The sequence below is a fragment of the Littorina saxatilis genome, linkage group LG16, assembly GCF_037325665.1.
Source record: "Littorina saxatilis isolate snail1 linkage group LG16, US_GU_Lsax_2.0, whole genome shotgun sequence".
In the NCBI taxonomy this organism is placed as follows: domain Eukaryota; kingdom Metazoa; phylum Mollusca; class Gastropoda; order Littorinimorpha; family Littorinidae; genus Littorina; species Littorina saxatilis.
The window spans coordinates 1,833,989-1,854,460 of record NC_090260.1 but is presented as its reverse complement, the minus strand read 5'-3'; the positions used below and the strand labels follow the sequence as shown (position 1 = coordinate 1,854,460).

The window sequence follows — 20,472 nt, the reverse complement described above, 5'->3', positions numbered from 1 at the left end:
GAAGTGTATGATTTAAAACCATTGAAAATGGTATGCCATAGAATAAGCCACGCTAAAACTATGATTCCAAATAGCGATGCGACGGCGGCATCGGCAGCGACGAAACGGCTCGCGGCAGGCGAATGTTCGTGTTTGTGTTTCCATTTAAAGCGGCGCGGCAGGCGGATGTTTTGTTCTTTCTGGCTTGACTTCTGACAATGAACCACTCACACAGCAAACAAAAACATGCTATATTCAAGGTCAACTATATTTGAAGCTACTTATGTTGGCGAGAACATTGAAAAGACGAGAAATGTAATGGGAAAACCCGCTTTTATTTCAACAAAATGCTACAAAATCAGAACGAACCCGGTGCCTTTGACAACCTTTGGAGGAAGACCCCTACAACCAGGTGTATAATCTATTTTGACTGTTTTTTCGTCAGATACTTGTATTCACTGAGCTGCAAATCTTCCAGCAAAAATTCCTTCAAAAGTTGTCAATGTCACCGGGTTCGTTCTGCTTTTTGAGCATGTTGTTGAAATAAAAGCGGGTTTTCCATTTAATTTTTCATCTTTTTCAATGTTGGTACCAACATAAGTATCTTCAAATACAGTTGACCTTGAAGACAGAATGGTTGTGTGAGATTGTGATCGATTCATCATCAGAAGTCAAGCCAGAAATAAACAAATCCGCCCGCCGCGCCGCTTTTAATGGATACACCAACACTAAGATTCGCCTGCCGTCAGCCTTTTTGTCGCGGCCGCCGCCGCTGTCGTGTCGCTATTTGGAAACATAGCTTTATACATGTACTTTGAATTCAGAACTTGTTTTTATGTCTTCTAATTTTGAGAGTGATAAACAAAAAGTGTCCCGGCCTCACCACCATACCGTATAGAGGGTCAGCTAAAATCAGTTCTGATTGGTCAGATCAGTCACGTGATGCAATGCTAATGAATACAGTGCAGGGACCAGTCGCCTCAGCACATGTTGCCGGGCTTGTTGATTATCGTGGCGACCCTGTCAGAGCTTACCCTGTGACGGACTGTTGATTATCGTGGCGACCCTGTCAGAGCTTACCCTGTGACGGACTGTTGATTATCGTGGCGACCCTGTCAGAGCTTACCCTGTGACGGACTGTTGATTGTTGTGGCGACCCTGTCAGAGCTTACCCTGTGACGGACAGTTGATTATCGTGGCGACCCTGTCAGAGCTTACCCTGTGACGGACTGTTGATTATCGTGGCGACCCTGTCAGAGCTTACCCTGTGACGGACTGTTGATTATCGTGGCGACCCTGTCAGAGCTTACCCTGTGACGGACAGTTGACATGTCGAGCGGGACCGTTGATAAACCAAATGTCGCCGATGAGAGTATCTATCCAGTCCAACATGTCGGCGTGATCACGTGACGCCAGGACGAGAGGCAGTACATCTCCCGCCATGCTGATCTCAAACACGTAGCTGTTGGGTACTGTGATCTGACGAAAAATCAAACAAATCACGTGAAGCGAAATAAAACATGTAATCTGAAACTAAAACATCAACACTTGAAAACCAATCATCACCGAGAGGTAAAGTAGGTAAGGATTGCTCAGCGCACGGCCGACCATAATAGAGGTTATACAAACTTAACGTTTACATCTTTTCGCATTAGCTGCACTGGCGATGTTCTCGCTGGTTGCCATTGTTGGGGCGGTCAGTACTGCCCTCCTGTTCCCATCCCTAACCTCCATTCCCTCCCCCTCTTCTGCTGGTTGCCATTGTTGGGGCGGTCAGTACTGCCCTCCTGTTCCCATCCCTAACCTCCATTCCCTCCCCCTCTTCTGCTGGTTGCCCTTGTTGGGGCGGTCAGTACTGCCCTCCTCTTCCCATCCCTGACCTCCATTCCCTCCCCCTCTTCTGCTGGTTGCCATTGTTGGGGCGGTCAGTACTGCCCTCCTCTTCCCATCCCTGACCTCCATTCCCTCCCCCTCTTCTGCTGGTTGCCATTGTTGGGGCGGTCAGTACTGCCCTCCTCTTCCCATCCCTGACCTCCATTCCCTCCCCCTCTTCTGCTGGTTGCCATTGTTGGGGCGGTCAGTACTGCCCTCCTCTTCCCATCCCTGACCTCCCTTCCCTCCCCCTCTTCTGCTGGTTGTCATTGTTGGGGCGGTCAGTACTGCCCTCCTCTTCCCATCCCTGACCTCCATTCCCTCCCCCTCTTCTGCTGGTTGCCATTGTTGGGGCGGTCAGTACTGCCCTCCTCTTCCCATCCCTGACCTCCATTCCCTCCCCCTCTTCTGCTGGTTGCCATTGTTGGGGCGGTCAGTACTGCCCTCCTCTTCCCATCCCTGACCTCCCTTCCCTCCCCCTCTTCTGCTGGTTGCCATTGTTGGGGCGGTCAGTACTGCCCTCCTCTTCCCATCCCTAACCTCCCTTCCCTCCCCCTCTTCTGCTGGTTGTCATTGTTGGGGCGGTCAGTACTGCCCTCCTCTTCCCATCCCTGACCTCCATTCCCTCCCCCTCTTCTGCTGGTTGCCATTGTTGGGGCGGTCAGTACTGCCCTCCTCTTCCCATCCCTGACCTCCCTTCCCTCCCCCTCTTCTGCTGGTTGCCATTGTTGGGGCGGTCAGTACTGCCCTCCTCTTCCCATCCCTTACCTCCCTTCCCTCCCCCTCTTCTGCTGGTTGCCATTGTTGGGGCGGTCAGTACTGCCCTCCTCTTCCCATCCCTAACCTCCCTTCCCTCCCCCTCTTCTGCTGGTTGCCATTGTTGGGGCGGTCAGTACTGCCCTCCTCTTCCCATCCCTGACCTCCATTCCCTCCCCCTCTTCTGCTGGTTGCCATTGTTGGGGCGGTCAGTACTGCCCTCCTCTTCCCACCCCTAACCTCAATTTCCTCCCCCTCTTCTGCTTGTCTGCCTCGCCCTCGTCCTCCCCTTGACCCTCCCTATCCCACCATTTGACCAAACTTAGTCATTTTCGGAAGGGGGTGTCCAGTGTTGCGAAAATTTACCCAAGCTATTCAGGTCTATACAAATACCGAGCACCGTCAGGCACCCATGGTTTATTTAATTAGGTGATGCAGCATGTGCCTATGAATTGTCGGGAAAACCGAAGTATAATTACGTCAAAGTTTCGCTAGTTGACGTCATTTTGTTTGTCGTCAAGGAGTTGTCGTATTTCTTGAAGGAGTTTCCTTCAAAGCTTATTCTTTTACTTTCGATGTGATAGTTAGTTTACTTTGTTCCTTAGTATTGGGAACATAAGGAGTTAGATAATAAATGAGGTTATTATTAGGTACGAAATTCTTGATCGCTATTTTCGCGAATAGACAAGAGTTACCATTGGTCTAGGTTAGCTAACAACGCAAAGATGAGTTTCGGTTAGCGATTAAGGAGTCTGCGCAGAGAGAGAAAAGAATAACGATCGAAAAGGAAAAGCAACGGAAAGTGGAAGAGAAGGAGCGAAAGCATGAAAGAACCACAACGGCACCGTTCTATGCCTATGACTAGAAGTAAAAACCATCGCCAAGGGCGAACGAAGTTGGCAAAAACTTCCACAGCGGAGACACCCTGTCTTTCACGGGGCGACCAGAGAGATGGCAGCAAGCGACAGCAGTAGCCGGTAGCCGTTAGGGTGATGGAATCTTTTCTCGGTAAATATGTTTTTTAGATCCAAGTTGATTTCCCTAAAGTTACCAAGTTAATTTTTATAAGCACTGCATTGGTCACGGTATCACAAGTTTGATCGAATACCAAGATTTTATGTGATCACTGTAGATCAAGCGTAATACATTGTATGAACGTTGAGCAGCATGAGGAATGAATGTGGATAATTAATTGTTTATAAAGTGCTATAATGAATGATATAGTCGGATCTCCGTTTGAATAACAAGATGTGTTTTTATCACACAGGTCTCAGGGGAAACGGTTTGTATGATGGTAGAATAATTCCTAGTTCTGAGACTTGTTATTATTTCGACAGATATATGTTGGTGTTTCGAGTTACGACTACGAGTTTCCAGTTCGAGATCCGAGGGACGAGTTTTCTACGATCAACCCTCTAACTTCGTCCGATGTTTTCCTGATCATCAATGATGAACTTTATGTAACCGTTCGACAATAACCAGCCTGGACCACACGACGTTCCGACCGTCTACATCATCACTTCGTATTTTCAAGATGAGTGACTTTTAGATCCAGGATATAAGAACGATACAAAAATGAAGAATAATCCGGCGACCTTGGAACGAGAAAATAAATAAAAAGTTGAATCTATAAATTTACAAACTATATACGTCTTGTGTGTTTTGTGCACGAATCTGCAATGGTGGTGTGGTAGAATTTTTTTAGAAACAAAATTCATTCTTGTTCTGATTCATAACGTAAAAGGTGAGGTCTTCGTACCCTCCGAGTACGTAACAGACAAGGATCCGCAACATCCAGAAAGACATTGGTTCCCTTAGTGACGTAGTTCCTGTTGGCGTTTAGCCGGCAGCTATATAAGCCGTAAGATTTTGAGGTTCGGGGGATTGTAACGTACAATTTATCCCTAAAAGGAAAATTTCCTGTGAAGACGTTGAGGACCCCCCTAGTATCGCGGTTCGGGGGATTTAGCATTACACCAAATGTCCCCAATAGGGAATTCCCTGTGAGGACGTTACGCACCCCCCCCCCCCCCCCCCCCCCCCTAATTCCTTTTCGGTTCGGGGGAGTCTTGGCATCCAGACCGGCTGAAGTGTCAAAGTGGTACACCAGTCTTCCTCTTGGAGTCGAAGTAATACTTTTCAGAACGGCTGTGGGCGGGTCCCAGCCTTGTACCCAATTATCTGTTGTAAAGACTAAACTGTCCTCCGGAGTCTTGGCAACCAAACAGGCTTAAGTGTCTAAATGGTACACCAGACCCTGTGGACTGAACTTACAGGGAAAACAACAAACGTTTAGCAGTCCCAGGTCACCACATGGCGAGTAAAGAGGCATCGTTTGACATTTTTTTTCCCAGGCCCCGCACCCCAGCCCGAATTGTCAGCCATTTAGAATTTCTTTTGCAGTAGCGCATTATTCCAAGGCTAACTGGGGGCCATGCCCGATTTTTCGGCAAAATAGGAATAACACAGAAAGGCAGAACGATTGAAAGTGAACCATACAGATATCTTGTCTGAACAGAACCCATGCATCGTATTGTAATCATGTAACTTTTTGTTATCTGATGAATAAATCTGAAGCCTACTTTTGGTTTTCATGTTGTTTCTTTCATCAGTGTTTACATGGTTGTTGGTTCTGTGATTGCCTGTGTTGTTATGGTCGTGTGTTTAGTCACGTGTTTGCATGGTTGTTGGTTCTGTGATTGCCTGTGTTGTTATGGTCGTGTGTTTAGTCACGTGTTTACATGGTTGTTGGTTCTGTGATTGCCTGTGTTGTTATGGTCGTGTGTTTAGTCACGTGTTTACATGGCTGTTGGTTCTGTGATTGCCTGTGTTGTTATGGTCGTGTGTTTAGTCACGTGTTTACATGGTTGTTGGTTCTGTGAGTGCCTGTGTTGTTATGGTCGTGTGTTTAGTCACGTGTTTGCATGGTTGTTGGTTCTGTGACTGTCTGTGTGTTATGGTCGTGTGTTTAGTCACGTGTTTACATGGCTGTTGGTTCTGTGATTGCCTGTGTTTTTATGGTCGTTTGTTTCGTCACGTGTTTGTCGGTAGCCATCCTGACAAAATCTGCAGACATTCACTCATAACAGATCTACGTACTACACATATTACAAACACATTATTCAAAATTCAGTGACGTACACCGCTCCGCGTTACACAAACAAACTTTGGCTTCTGCAATGTCTGAGAAAATCATAAACAGTATGTTTTGGTACACTGAGCACCAGCCAGTCACACTAAGCACCAGCCAGTCACACTAAGCACAAGCCAGTCACACTAAGCACCAGCCAGTCACACTAAGCACCAGCCAGTCACACTGAGCACCAGCTAGTCACACTGAGCACCAGCCAGTCACACTAAGCATCAGCTAGTCACACTAAGCACCAGCCAGTCACACTAAGCACCAGCCAGTCACACTAAGCACCAGCCAGTCACACTAAGCACCAGCCAGTCACACTAAGCACCAGCCAGTCACACTGAGCACCAGCCAGTCACACTAAGCACCAGCCAGTCACACTAAGCACCAGCCAGATACACTAAGCACCAGCCAGTCACACTAAGCACCAGCCAGTAACACTAAGCACCAGCCAGTCACACTGAGCACCAGCCAGTCACACTAAGCACCAGCCAGTCACACTAAGCACCAGTCAGTCACACTGAGCACCAGCCAGTCACACTAAGCACCAGCCAGTCACACTAAGCACCAGCCAGTCACACTAAGCACCAGCCAGTCACACTGGGCACCAGCCAGTCAAACTAAGCACCAGCCAGTCACACTAAGCACAAGCCGGTCACACTGAGCACAAGCCAGTCACACTGAGCACCAGCCAGTCACACTAAGCACCAGCCAGTCACACTGAGCACCAGCCAGTCACACTAAGCACCAGCCAGTCACACTAAGCACCAGCCAGTCACACTGAGCACCAGCCAGTCACACTAAGCACCAGCCAGTCACACTAAGCACCAGCCAGTCACACTGAGCACCAGCCAGTCACACTAAGCACCAGCCAGTAACACTAAGCACCAGCCAGTCACACGGATACGATATTCTGCTGATTAAGATTTGCTGATTACTCAGGCTTGTACAACTTTAAGTAAGGTAACAAGTATCACGTACCGTGACGTCCAGAGCATGCAGAAGAGGATATTCGGCCTTGACCTTGGTTTTGGTGTCATCCTTGTAGATCACCAGCCTGGACTGACCTTCCAGCACACAGTATCTCCTCTTCTGCCTCTGGGGGTGGAAAAAAACCCAAAATAACGATTATTTTGTATTGAAAACACAGACACACACAGACATAGACGATCAAACACATCGAAAAACGAAACACACACACACACACACACACACACACACACACACACACACACACACACACACACATATATACACACACATATACACACACACACACACACACACACCCACACACACGCTGAGAAGTTGGGTGTGGCTAGTCATTCAGTGCACCCTCTCTTCGACTTTTGGGTTATCTTAAAGGAAGGATCACCACTATCATATGAATTGTTAGAAAGCATCATTCCTCAGAAGAAGTCACCCTGATATGTTTAATTCAAGAGCTGCCCCTGTCCTGCGTTAAACTTAGAAAAATAAACAGAAATGGTCCTAGCCTACAATGTGTGTCATAAAAACAAAAAGGTCACCTAAATTGGTCAGAGTAGTCACATGATTTACATGAAATGGTCATTAAGACAGTTTGACACATGAAGACGTTGTCTTAACATTAATGCAAGTTGATATCAACCTTCAGACCTGACAAGCCCAAAGCAACTCGATCACATTTATGTGCAATACCTACAGTGACGATCTCGCTATTATGAGTTTTTTCTAATGTGCGGGCTTTCAGCAAATAATTAAAAAGACATGTCGAGTAGGGCCTACATGGATATCAATACGAGACGGTGAGAGGAATATGATATCGTTTTCGAGAAATATCTGTCACCATTTGCCAACAGCCAGCACTTTACAAATAACAGTTTTACTACCATCCAGATTTGATCAAACATGTGAATTGATTCTACGACTCACATGGCACAATAGCGACTGGATGGCTCTGATCTGATTATGCCTGTCGGTAACAGTATGTTCGTGACCTTGATCAGCCAATTACCCCCCTTGCATGATAAATATTAACTGTTGAAATGCTCTAACACAACAATTGAACAACAGGCTATGTTGAAAGTTGCGTTTTTCTCATCCAAGGGATAGCGACAGACTCAGAATCAATGTCAGACAGTAAGAACATGACGTCAAAATACCTTTGATAGTAAATTGAGTGAAGCAATTTTGTTTCATTCTTCGGAACTTTGACCATGCGATTTTAAAGTAAGCAGTATTCAACATACACAGATGTTGGGTGATGTCTCTATGTTCTGTGTAGCACCCATGACCACAACATTAGTTTGTCAGTGCTATCAAATGCTCAAGTGTGCGATTTGAACCAGTTATGCGGTCACCACGTACAGTGTCTGTCTCCGTTGTTTTTTCAGGCAAAAAAAGGCGTTTCTAAATCCACCTACCATGCGCGAAAATGACGCCATCAAATGAAGCCATCCGAGATCTGGGATGTCTGACACAATTTACTGCCCGAATAAAGTTTACATTTATTTTATTTTCAAAAAGTCGAAAATGTGTGGACATTTTTTTTCTGACGGGTTTTTTCATTGGTTAGCACATTTTCACTCAAACACAACAAAGATATATTTTCGAAGACAGGAAGTAATAACGAATACAATGGCATCACTGTTGTAATTCAAATTCGAAACTAAATCAAAGGACATTAAATGAAAAAGACTTTGAAAAAGAAAAAATCACAGACGCATTCAGAATGTGAAAAGTGCATAACAAAGTTATATTTATTTGATATACATATGTACTTATTTATCAATCTGTTTATACATTTATCTATTTACTTATTTAGTTAGTTGTTTAGATTCTCTCTGAGGTGTAAACTGAATACAGTGCTTGATGCTCAGCTAACTGGGTTAAAGGCGGGTGCTGACTGCGAGTACATAACAATTCAAATCTGTACAGTATGTGAACATCATAAAGCATCGTGCTGTACAGAAGAGACAGCCGTACAGAAGAGACAGCCGTACAAACGATACCTACTTTCACTCGCCCCTTCCAATATGTTTTGTGGACAATCAGCCATCCTTCTTTGGTTGGTGCTGAGGCTTGGTGCATTGTTTCGGGGCTCTGCACAACAGGTATATACTGAATGACAGCTGTGGTAATGGCAGTTTGCTGCACTCACCTACATTCGCTTCTTTGTGTGCAAAGAGCCGACAAGGCGGTCAAAGGGCGGGACCACACATCCACACAGCCTCTGTGGTCGTCTACAAGGAATTAGTCAACGCTATGCGTGTTTTTGCACGTCGCAGCAGCAAGTCAAACAAAATGAAATTCAAGAAAACGGTGCTACATTATCGAATGGGGAAGATGAAGAGAAAAACTATTTCACATCTGCTTGATCTTGTCTGCCTTTTTGTTAATAAGAACTTGGCTTGATGGACTGTGCAGCCGCTTCCCAGCTAGCAAGCTTTCGTCGGCCGACTGACGATTTCAGTCGGGTGACGTGTCATGTGTCGTGTGTCGTCGTCCGTTGTCGCGCCGATATCGTTTTGACTGTGTGTAAAACTCGGCAAATGTACGTAATAAACCCCGACATCGGCCCGACGCAATGTTGCTGTCGATAAAAATATGCAGAGTTACGGGAGATAACAAATTTATTATCATTATTTTAACATTTGTTACGTCCCCTGTTCAAACGTCGGGCCATCAACGGCGTGACATGACCCTGCAAATGCGAAACTAAATTATTCATATTTGTTGACTTTTTCACATAGGAGTAGGATAATTAATTGTAAGTTGTGTTTGTATATTTGCAATCAAATACAGCATGAGCTTTACATTTTAAAAATACGCCATCATATATACTTGAAATACTCAAATAGCTTTCCTTACGGTAAACAAGATTGAGTTTTGAACATGGCTGCTACTTTCCCGCGTGAGCGAATTTTATTTGTTTTCTTAGTTCAAGTTAATATCGAAAGAAGAGACATTCTTGCGAATGTTGGACAGCACATTGATGATATGTTATCCGAGACGAATGTCGCCTCGGGATCTCAATCTGAGTGCTGGTCCCAGTGCCACGTGGTGGCGGTGATAGTTCAATAGTTGTGTAGCCAGTCAGAGTCTTGGCAGTGACAATCAGAGCTGCTGACGTCAACTCGAGGACAACCGACGGATGGAGCGAGTAAGTGATTTCGTTTTTTACATACTGCTGAATCTGTAGCTGTACGTGTGGTTTGCACTGTTACACTTGGGGGGGGGTGTACATGCTGATGTATATGTAGCTGTAGGTGTGTGTATTGCATTGTAACACTTGGGGGGGGGGGGGTGTACATACTGATCTATCTGTAGCTGGTAGTGTGCTTTGCACTGATGCACACTTGGGGGGGGGGGGGGTGTACATACTGATCTATCTGTAGCTGGTGGTGTGTTTTGCACTGACTGGATGCACACTTGGGGGGGGGGGTGTACATACTGCTGAATCTGTAGCTGTAGGTGTGTTTTGCACAGTAACACTGGGGGGGGGGGGGGGGGGGTTGTACATACTGCTGAATCTGTAGCTGTAGGTGTGTTTTGTTCTGTTACACTTGGGGGGGGGGTACATACTGATGTATCTGTAGCTGTAGGTGCGTTATGTACTGTTACAGTAGGGGGGGGAGGGGGGTTGAACATACTGCTGTATCTGTAGCTGTAGGTGTGTTAAGTACTGTTACAGTAGGGGGGGGGGGGAGGGGGGGTTGAACATACTGCTGTTTTTGTAGCTGCAGGTGTGTTTTGCACACAGGGGGGGGGGGGGGGGGGTTGGGGTTGGGGTTGTACATACTGCTGTATCTGTAGCTCTAGGTGTGTTTTGCACTCTACATGGGGGAAGGGGGTGGAGTGTTGTACATACTGCTGTATCTGTAGCTCTAGGTGTGCTTGGCACTCTACGCGGGGGAAGGGGGTGGAGTGTTGTACATACTGCTGTATCTGAAGCTGTAGGTATGTTTTGTACTGTTACAGTGGTGGCAGCGGGGGGAGGGGGGGTGTACATAATTCTGAATCTGTAGCTGTAAATGAGTTTTGTACTGTTACAGTGTGGGGGGGGGGGTTGGGGGTTGTACATGTGAACAGCTCAGATCATGGGTCAATAAAGTGTTACACAGATGGTCAAAATTAAAGTACAAGATATTGCACTGGAAGTGGAACTACACTGTTGCTTAGTGTCTGTATGAAGCTACAAGTGAAAATAGAAAAAGAAAAACACGATTCTTGACTTTGATGGGCTTTTTCTGCTCGTAAGCAGACATTCTTCTACTCATCACAGCATGCCCCATTATTGAGTTTAAAACACCAATTAAATTTGTTTTGAATAAAACTCACAATCTTACAATAAGAATGTAGAGACCTGAATCAATTAGGTATATCCTACTTAGTTTGACTTTTGCAAAACTAAGTATTTGTTTGTTTATTTGTTGCTTAACGTCCAGCCGACTACGCAGAGCCATATCAGGACGAGGAAGGGGGGGATGAAGGGGGCCACTTGTCAAGCGATTCCTGTTTACAAATGCACTAACCCATTACTTGTGTCCCAGCAGGCTTTAGTAAAACTAAATTAATACCTACTGGAAGATTACCAGTTTCCAGTATGTTAAAATAGGCTTAACCTATCTACTGCTGGACTTACATCAGAACACTAACAGATTAAACTATACATGAATCGCGAGACAAGCGGCAAGAGAAGAGATTTTTGGAAAAAATACAGGTGAATGAGCAAGAAGGCAGAAAAAAGAAAAGAATTCATGAAGAAAAAGAGAGCATGACAGGAAAGAGGAACCAAAAATCTACCTAACAGCAAACTAGAAAGCTCCTTCGGTTCCAAAAACAGGAGGGGCCTTTAATTTCATAACCGCAGTGCCCCACTGCGGGAGCAAAACTAAGTAATTACACATTTAATTGAATCAGTCAGTCAGACGGAGACATAGAGAGACAGACAGAGGGCAAACATAAATCTGAGAAAGAAACCCCTTTAAAAATGTTACCATGTTTGAAATGAAACATCGCAAGGTGAAGCCATAATTCATCACCTTTCAGTATGACGTCATGAGCGTGTTCCACACTTGAAATGACGTGTTTTTATCATGTTGTCAGCTGCACGGAGCTTGGAAGTATAATTTCCATTCAACGATCCGAGTTTGTTAAGTTTTAGCCTATTTTCAACGTCAAACACCATGAAACTATATAATATATATTTGGAATCAGAAAATGGTAAGGAATAGATAGAAGTTGTTTTTAAGTGTCTTTTTTCATAAATAAAGATAGTGGTTATTTATCGGTTTTCTTCATTTTTAAGCATAATTATCAATACAAAACAACAAAACTATATAGTTTTAGATACAGGACGCAATAGGGAATACACCAATATAAATTTTTTGTTTCAAATATTAGTTTTTAAAAATTTTAAAAATGACATATTTCGAACAAACATTTCAATAACAAAACTTTAAGTGACCAAACTGAAATGCAATCCCATAATCCGGCCTAGATCTGAGATTGTGTGATAAAAAATTCGATCAAATTGATGAAAAACTGTAACTGTGAAAGTGCTGCCTCGACCTTTTGGCAAACGGTAAAATATGACGTCATCAGACTGTCCTATCAATACACGGAAAAACCTTCTATGAGAAAATCCAGTCAAAAATATCCATATCAAATTTCATAAAGATCCACTCCGTAGTTTTTGAGATATGATCTGCAGTGTGAAAAAACGCCCATAACGCCCAAAACGCAAACTCATTTGTCATGATTTGGTCGTGTTCTGCTGATACTATAATGTTTTTTCTGTCCTAAAACACACTATAATAGTAGCCTTTCCCAATGTCTATGCTAAAACTGACTTGTCTGTGTTGTTGTCACAGATTAGGAACTCCGATACAGAGCGAATGCAAGCACCTGTACCTAGACTAACTTACTGTGACGTCTTTATTATGACGACATGCTTTCGACGCCATTGTTTTGACGTAAAGCAGACAGAAGCTGCGTCACAACAACAAGATCGTTTTTACCTTGGAAAGTAGCGAGGTTGTGTCGTCTGTCTGCTGTGTTTTATGTATCGTGACTGTATATTTACGAACCAGTATGCACATGCCATCTTGTTCGGACCTTCATACGTAGTTGTGTGAGTATCAATATATAATTCGCAGCATGATCGGCAGGGAAACGCTAATTGGTCTGAGAGAACGAATGGAAGACGGTTGGCATGCATGCGAACGTGTGTGAAAGAATTTTGACTGTCTATTCTTCATAAAGAAATGTTCGAAAATAAGTTGGTTGTCAAATCATAATTAAAAATGTTTAACCTTTGCCGGATGCCGCTTTTGACTACACACTCCCGACGATTCGGGTTTGTCTGAACCCATACATTTGAAAGAGGGTTTTTACCGTTTATTCCTCTAACGACGATGCGGGTTTGTCTGAACCCATACATTTGAAAGAGGGTTTTTACCGTTTATTTCTCTAACGACGGGGTGGGTTCAGGGAAACCCACAGCGCTACTTCAGTGGGTGCATCGAGTTTCTCCCTTCACCGACCTCTTGAGGGGGAGGGAGAGGGGGAGGGAGAGACTGAGAGAGACTGAGAGACTAAGAAAGAGAGAGAGAGAGAGAGACTAAGAAAGAGAGAAAGAGAGAGAGAGACTAAGAAAGAGAGAGAGAGAGACTAAGAAAGAGAGAGAGAGACTAAGAAAGAGAGAGAGACTAAGAAAGAGAGAGAGAGAGACTAAGAAAGAGAGAGAGACTAAGAAAGAGAGAGAGACTAAGAAAGAGAGAGAGACTAAGAAAGAGAGAGAGAGACTAAGAAAGAGAGAGAGAGAGACTAAGAAAGAGAGAGAGAGAGAGACTAAGAGAGAGAGAGAGACTAAGAAAGAGAGACTAAGAAAGAGAGACTAAGAAAGAGAGAGAGAGACTAAGAAAGAGAGAGAGAGACTAAGAAAGAGAGAGAGAGAGACTAAGAGAGAGAGAGAGAGTCTAAGAAAGAGAGAGAGAGAGACTAAGAAAGAGAGAGAGAGAGACAAAGAAAGAGAGAGAGAGAGAGAGAGACTAAGAAAGAGAGAGAGAGAGACTAAGAAAGAGAGAGAGAGAGACTAAGAAAGAGAGAGAGAGACTAAGAAAGAGAGAGAGAGAAAGAGAGAGACTAAGAAAGAGAGAGAGAGAGATTAAGAAAGAGAGAGAAAGAGAAACTAAGAAAGAGAGAGAGAGAGACTAAGAAAGAGAGAGAGAAAGAGAGACTAAGAAAGAGAGAGAGACTAAGAGAGAGAGAGAGAGACTAAGAAAGAGAGAGAGAGAGACTAAGAGAGAGACTAAGAAAGAGAGAGAGAGACTAAGAAAGAGAGAGAGAGAGACTAAGAAAGAGAAAGAGAGACTAAGAAAGAGAGAGAGACTAAGAAAGAGAGAGAGAGAGAGAGACTAAGAGAGAGAGAGAGACTAAGAAAGAGAGAGAGAGAGATTAAGAAAGAGAGAGAGAGACTAAGAAAGAGAGAGAGAGAGAGACTAAGAAAGAGAGAGAGCCTAAGAGAGAGAGAGAGACTAAGAAAGAGAGAGAGACTAAGAAAGAGAGAGAGAGAGAGACTAAGAAAGAGAGAGAGACTAAGAAAGAGAGAGAGAGAGAGACTAAGAAAGAGAGAGAGAGAGAGACAAATAAAGAGAGAGAGAGACTAAGAAAGAGAGAAAGAGACTAAGAAAGAGAGAGAGAGACTAAGAAAGAGAGAGAGAGACTAAGAAAGAGAGAGACTAAGAAAGAGAGAGAGAGACTAAGAAAGAGAGAGAGAGAGAGACTAAGAAAGAGAGAGAGAGAGAGACTAAGAAAGTAAGAAAGAGCTAGAGAGAGAGAGAGAGACTAAGAAAGAGAGAGAGAGACTAAGAAAGAGAGAGAGAGAGAGAGAGACTAAGAAAGAGAGAGAGAGAGAGACTACTTAAGAGAGAGAGAGACTAAGAAAGAGAGAGAGAGAGACTAAGAAAGAGAGAGAGAGACTAAGAAAGAGAGACAGAGAGAGAGAGAGACAGAGAGAGATAGAGACATAGACAGACAGTCAGATAGACAGACAGTCAGATACACGGATAGACAGATAGACGGATAGACAGATAGACAGACAGACAGACAGACAGAGCAACTGACAACAGACAGACAGACAGAGAGATACGGACAGACAGACAGAGAGACAGACAGTCTCTTGGAGACAAACAGGCAGACAGACACTGTTCCGCCGCTTTGGTAATTATGGGTGTAGCAGAACCCGCGCCGTCGGCAGAGGGATAGTTACAATCACTACTACTCTTTAAAAGTATGGGTTTGTGTGAACCCGCGCCATCGGTAGTGTTTATGTAAATTATCATAATCAATTAATTTTAATGTTTTGTCATGTACACACTAAAAATTTGCAGACAGAGAGCAAATTAGGTGTGTGAGAGATACTTAAAATTTCAAAACGATACCTTTAATGGTTCCAGAGTTACAATGATTTTAGTGTGTCTCTGGGTACAGGTGAACCCAGGAAGCACGGCAAAGGTTAACTGATTAATATTGGACGAACATTGTGAACGAACAGACGGCACTGGACATACGTAACCTGACCGTAGAATTACTCTGTTGAACAGAGAATTAGCAAATCTGTATATGGTTTTTTTCAGACGTTTCGGGGAAGTTTCGAGGAAGCTTCGTTGCAGTTTCGGGGAAGTTTCGTAGCAGCGTCGTAGCAGTTTCAGGAAAGTTCGGGAAAGCTTCGGGAACAGTTCCAGGGAAGTTACGGAAAAGTTTTTCGTGGTGACGCTATGGACTTCATTGTGAATCGTCCACGCTCTGAGTCTGCTATGGAATCATTCCATACCTGTATTTCTCCAGTGTTCTAGTTCTACCTAGAACGACTTCACGTTCCTAGTTTCCGTGTTAACTATCACTGGGTAACCTGAGGACCGACTGCACGACGGAAGTGGATCGAGGACTTGCAGCAAGTAAACAGCACACTGAATCATTCCATCATTTGTAGTTTTCCGGTGTTCTACCTAGAACGACTTCACGTTCCTAACTTCCGTGTTATAAACTATCACTGGGTAACCTGAGGACCGACTACACGACGGAAGTGATTCCAGGACATTGCTGAACGATCCTAACCTTAAATAGACTGTGTTGTCCAAACGGAACTTTAAAGCTAAGTATCACTATTTTGTGTGTGTATATGTATATGTGTAATAGTCCAGAGTAATGTCTGTCTGTTCGTATTATTTGTAATTAAAGTTATTGTAAAATTAAAGGTAAAGTGGTGTCCAATTTTTTTGTTGAAAAAAATAATGTGTTCAGAGAGTGCATGGTGAGATGCAAATATCCCATGTACCCTGACACGCGATAGTTGTCAATGATTTTGCTACAGTGTGAGAACACAATCTCACGCCCATAACGCTGTGACACGAAAACTCATTTGGTCGTGTTCTGCCGATACTGTAATGTTTTTCTTTCTTAAAACACACTATAATAGTAGCCCTTCCCAATTGTAATGCTAACAAGTCGCGTAAGGCGAAAATACAATATTTAGTCAAGTAGCTGTCGAACTCACAGAATGAAACTGAACGCAATGCCATTTTTCAGTATACTCGTAGCATCGTCAGTCCACCGCTCATGGCAAAGGCAGTGAAATTGACAAGAAGAGCGGGGTAGTAGTTGCGCTGAGAAGGATAGCACGCTTTTCTGTACCTCTCTTTGTTTTAACTTTCTGAGCGTGTTTTTAATCCAAACATATCATATCTATATGTTTTTGGAATCAGGAACCGACAAGGAATAAGATGAAAGTGTTTTTAAATTGATTTGGACAATTTAATTTTGATAATAATTTTTATATATTTAATTTTCAGAGCTTGTTTTTAATCCGAATATAACATATTTATATGTTTTTGGAATCAGCAAATGATGAAGAATAAGATAAACGTATATTTGGATCGTTTTATAAATTTTTTTTTTTTTTTTACAATGTTCATGTTAATCGGCCCGATGGCTTGTTGGACCTGCGGCCCGACACCTTATGCCGACATCGTCCCGATGTCTTCCCGCTGAAATCGATATCTTCCCGATGTCGGCATAAGGTGTCGGGCCGCAGGTCCAACAAGTCATCGGGCCGATTAACATCGGACCGGATGCGTGCCGCCATAGTACAGGTGTTCGGCCGCCTGTCGGCCGCCTCGTTGCCTCTTTGCAAAAGTTAGTCGGGCCAACACCCGCGTCGTCTCTTTTGACGTCACCGGCCCGACTTTTTGAAGGGTGTTCGGCCGACTATCGGCCGCTAATGTCTTGCTGGCTGGGTTGTTGGGAAAGTCACAAGTCACATTCCATCAAGCTAAGCTCTTGTTACTAATTGATTTTCTGTGCACTCAATAGACCGTTGGATCGATATATTTGTGGCTGTAACGCATTGTGTTGTCTATAACAAACGTTCCACCAACTTACCTTTCTTGTGTTTTAATTCTGAATGTTGGAACGTTGTCAGTCTCTTTGTTCTGGATTCATACAACATACGTTGTGAGAAATACAAGAGTGTGGACCCAGAAGCAAAGACACATTGAATATTTCCAAAGGTTGATTGCTATGACCACACATGTAGGTCACCTTCCTTTTATTGTGCAACATCAAGCGAGTTGCGGTTCGTGTTAGTGCTTCTCTCAGACGTGCACTAGTCCATCAGGATGTGACATAAAGACTCTTAGATCTTTAAGTGAAAGCAACATTAAGGTTACACTTCATGAGTGCGATACTTTTTTTTATATATTTAGTCAAGTTTTGACTAAATATTTTAACATCGAGGGGGAATCGAAACGAGGGTCGTGGTGTATGTGTGTGTGTATGTGTGTGTGTATGTGTGTGTGTGTGTGTGTGTGTGTGCGTGCGTGCGTGTAGAGCGATTCAGACCAAACTACTGGACCGATCTTTATGAAATTGGGCATGAGAGTTCCTGGGATTGATATCCCCATACGTTTTTTTCATTTTTTTGATAAATGTCTTTTATGACGTCATATCCGGCTTTTCGTGAAAGTTGAGGCGGCACTGTCACGTTCTCATTTTTCAACCAAATTGGTTGAAATTTTAATCAAGTAATCTTCGACGAAGCCCGAACTTCGGTATTGCATTTCAGCATGGTGGCTTAAAAATTAATTAATGACTTTGGTCATTAAAAATCTGAAAATTGTAAAAAAAAATTTCTTTTATAAAACGATCCAAATTTACGTTTATCTTATTCTCCATCATTTGCTGATTCCAAAAACATATAAATATGTTATATTCGGATTAAAAACAAGCTCTGAAAATTAAATATATTATTATCAAAATTAAATTGTCCAAATCAATTTAAAAACACTTTCATCTTATACCTTGTCGGTTCCTGATTCCAAAAACATATAGATATGATATGTTTGGATTAAAAACACGCTCAGAAAGTTAAAACGAAGAGAGGTACAGAAAAGCGTGCTATCCTTCTTAGCGCAACTACTACCCCGCTCTTCTTGTCAATTTCACTGCCTTTGCCATGAGCGGTGGACTGACGATGCTACGAGTAAACGGTCTTGCTGAAAAATGGCATTGCGTTCAGTTTCATTCTGTGAGTTCGACAGCTACTTGACTAAATATTGTATTTTCGCCTTACGCGACTTGTAATCAATCTTCCTGTTTACAATAATAGCACGAGCAACACTACCGCCACACATTCAGTGACCTACCTGACGACCAGACACACAGACAGTGACCTACCTGACGACCTGACACACAGACAATGACCTGACGACCAGACACACAGACAGTGACCTACCTGACGACCAGACACACAGACAGTGACCTACCTGACAACCACACACACAGACGGTGACCTACCTGACGACCACACACACAGACAGTGACCTACCTGACGACCACACACACAGACAGTGACCTACCTGACGACCAGACACACATACAGTGACCTACCTGACGACCAGACACACAGACAGTGACCTACATGGCGACCAGACACACAGACAGTGACCTACCTGACGACCACACACACAGACAGTGACCTACCTGAGGACCACATACACACAGAGTGACCTTCCTGACGACCAAACACACAGAGACATACCTGACGACCAGACACACAGACAGTGACCTACCTGACGACCAGACACACAGACAGTGACCTACCTGACGACCCGACACACAGACAGTGACCTACCTGACGACCAGACACACAGACAGTGACCTACCTGACAACCAGACATACAGGCAGTGACCTACCTGACGACCAGACACACAGACAGTGACCTACCTGACGACCAAACACACAAACAGTGACCTACCTGACAACCAGACAGACATACAGTGACCTACCTGACGTGGTGTCTTGGGTCTGGCCCCGCCTCCTCCCTGCTGGCTCGCCATTGTGATCGCCCTGTCTCACCTGAAACACCAACACCACAATATATTCATCGCACTTATGGGACATGGATGTCTTGTCACGCGAGTCTCGAAACAATTTTTTGTATTGTAGATGGGGTTGTCTAATCCAACAAGTCAATATTTACACAGATATTAACGGCAATATCTCGTCACGGTTTGACAGACACATGCTCTCAGTTAAACCCGAATGAGATTAAACACGCAGTGAAACGTGAGCGCAATGCAAACAGAGCTTGAAACAGATCACTATCAACAAGTTCTACATATTCACATTGTACTCTAAAAACAACGGACAGAGCTTGAAACAGATCACTATCAACGAGTTCTACATATTCACATTGTACTCTGAAAACAACGGACAGAGCTTGAAACAGATCACTATCAACAAGTTCCACATATTCACATTGTACTCTGAAAACAACGGACAGAGCTTGTAAACAGATCACTATCAACAAGTTCTACATATTCACATTGTACTCTGAAAACAACGGACAGAGCTTGAAACAGATCACTATCAACAAGTTCTACATATTCACATTGTACTCTGAAAACAACGGACAGAGCTTGAAACAGATCACTATCAACGAGTTCTACATATTCACATTGTACTCTGAAAACAACGGACAGAGCTTGAAACAGATCACTATCAACAAGTTCCACATATTCACATTGTACTCTGAAAACAACGGACAGAGCTTGAAACAGATCACTATCAACAAGTTCTACATATTCACATTGTACTCTGAAAACAACGGACAGAGCTTGAAACAGATCACTATCAACAAGTTCTACATATTCACATTGTACTCTGAAAACAACGGACAGAGCTTGTAAACAGATCACTATCAACAAGTTCCACATATTCACATTGTACTCTGAAAACAACGGACAGAGCTTGTTTGTTTGTTTATTTGTTGCTTAACGTCCAGCCGACTACGCAGAGCCATATCAGGACGAGGAAGGGGGGGGATGAAGGGGGCCACTTGTCAAGCGATTCCTGTTTACAAATGCACTTACCCATTACTTGTGTCCCAGCAGGCTTTAGTAAAACTAAATTAATACCTACTGGAAGATTACCAGTTTCCAGTATGTTAAAATAGGCTTAACCTATCTACTGCAGGACTTAAATCAGAACACTAACAGATTAAACTATACATGAATCGCAAGACAAGTGGAAAGAGAAGAGATTTTTGGAAAAAATACAGGTGAATGAGCAAGAAGGCAGAAAAAAGAAAAGAATTCATGAAGAAAAAGAGAGCATGACAGGAAAGAGGAACCAAACATCTACCTAACAGCAAACTAGAAAGCTCCTGCGGTTCCAAAAACAG

General features: G+C 43.6%; 2 protein-coding genes across 2 annotated transcripts in view; both read right to left on the bottom strand.

Moving 5' to 3' along the window:
- Positions 1-20,472, bottom strand: part of LOC138951437 (uncharacterized) — a 197,192-nt gene that overhangs the window by 35,832 nt on the left and 140,888 nt on the right. The window lies entirely within an intron of this gene.
- On the bottom strand, positions 1,279-19,252 carry LOC138951279 (uncharacterized). The gene is made up of 4 exons (XM_070322910.1): positions 19,076-19,252; positions 8,741-8,827; positions 6,725-6,841; positions 1,279-1,458 (listed from the first exon to the last, which is right to left on the bottom strand). Exons 1-4 carry the CDS (start codon positions 19,124-19,126, stop codon positions 1,279-1,281), a joined length of 435 nt encoding a protein of 144 aa, XP_070179011.1. The 5' UTR covers positions 19,127-19,252.

Bases quoted from the DNA above. Each gene is read 5' to 3' on its own strand.
- LOC138951279 (XM_070322910.1), bottom strand. From the start codon at position 19,126: ATGGCGAGCCAGCAGGGAGGAGGCGGGGCCAGACCCAAGACACCACGT. The intron at 8,828-19,075 runs GTAGGTCACTGT...CCTGTTGTGCAG, and splicing joins GACCCAAGACACCACGTCAG to AGCCCCGAAACAATGCACCA. The intron at 1,459-6,724 runs GTACGTGATACT...ATTTTTCGTCAG, and splicing joins TGCATGCTCTGGACGTCACG to ATCACAGTACCCAACAGCTA.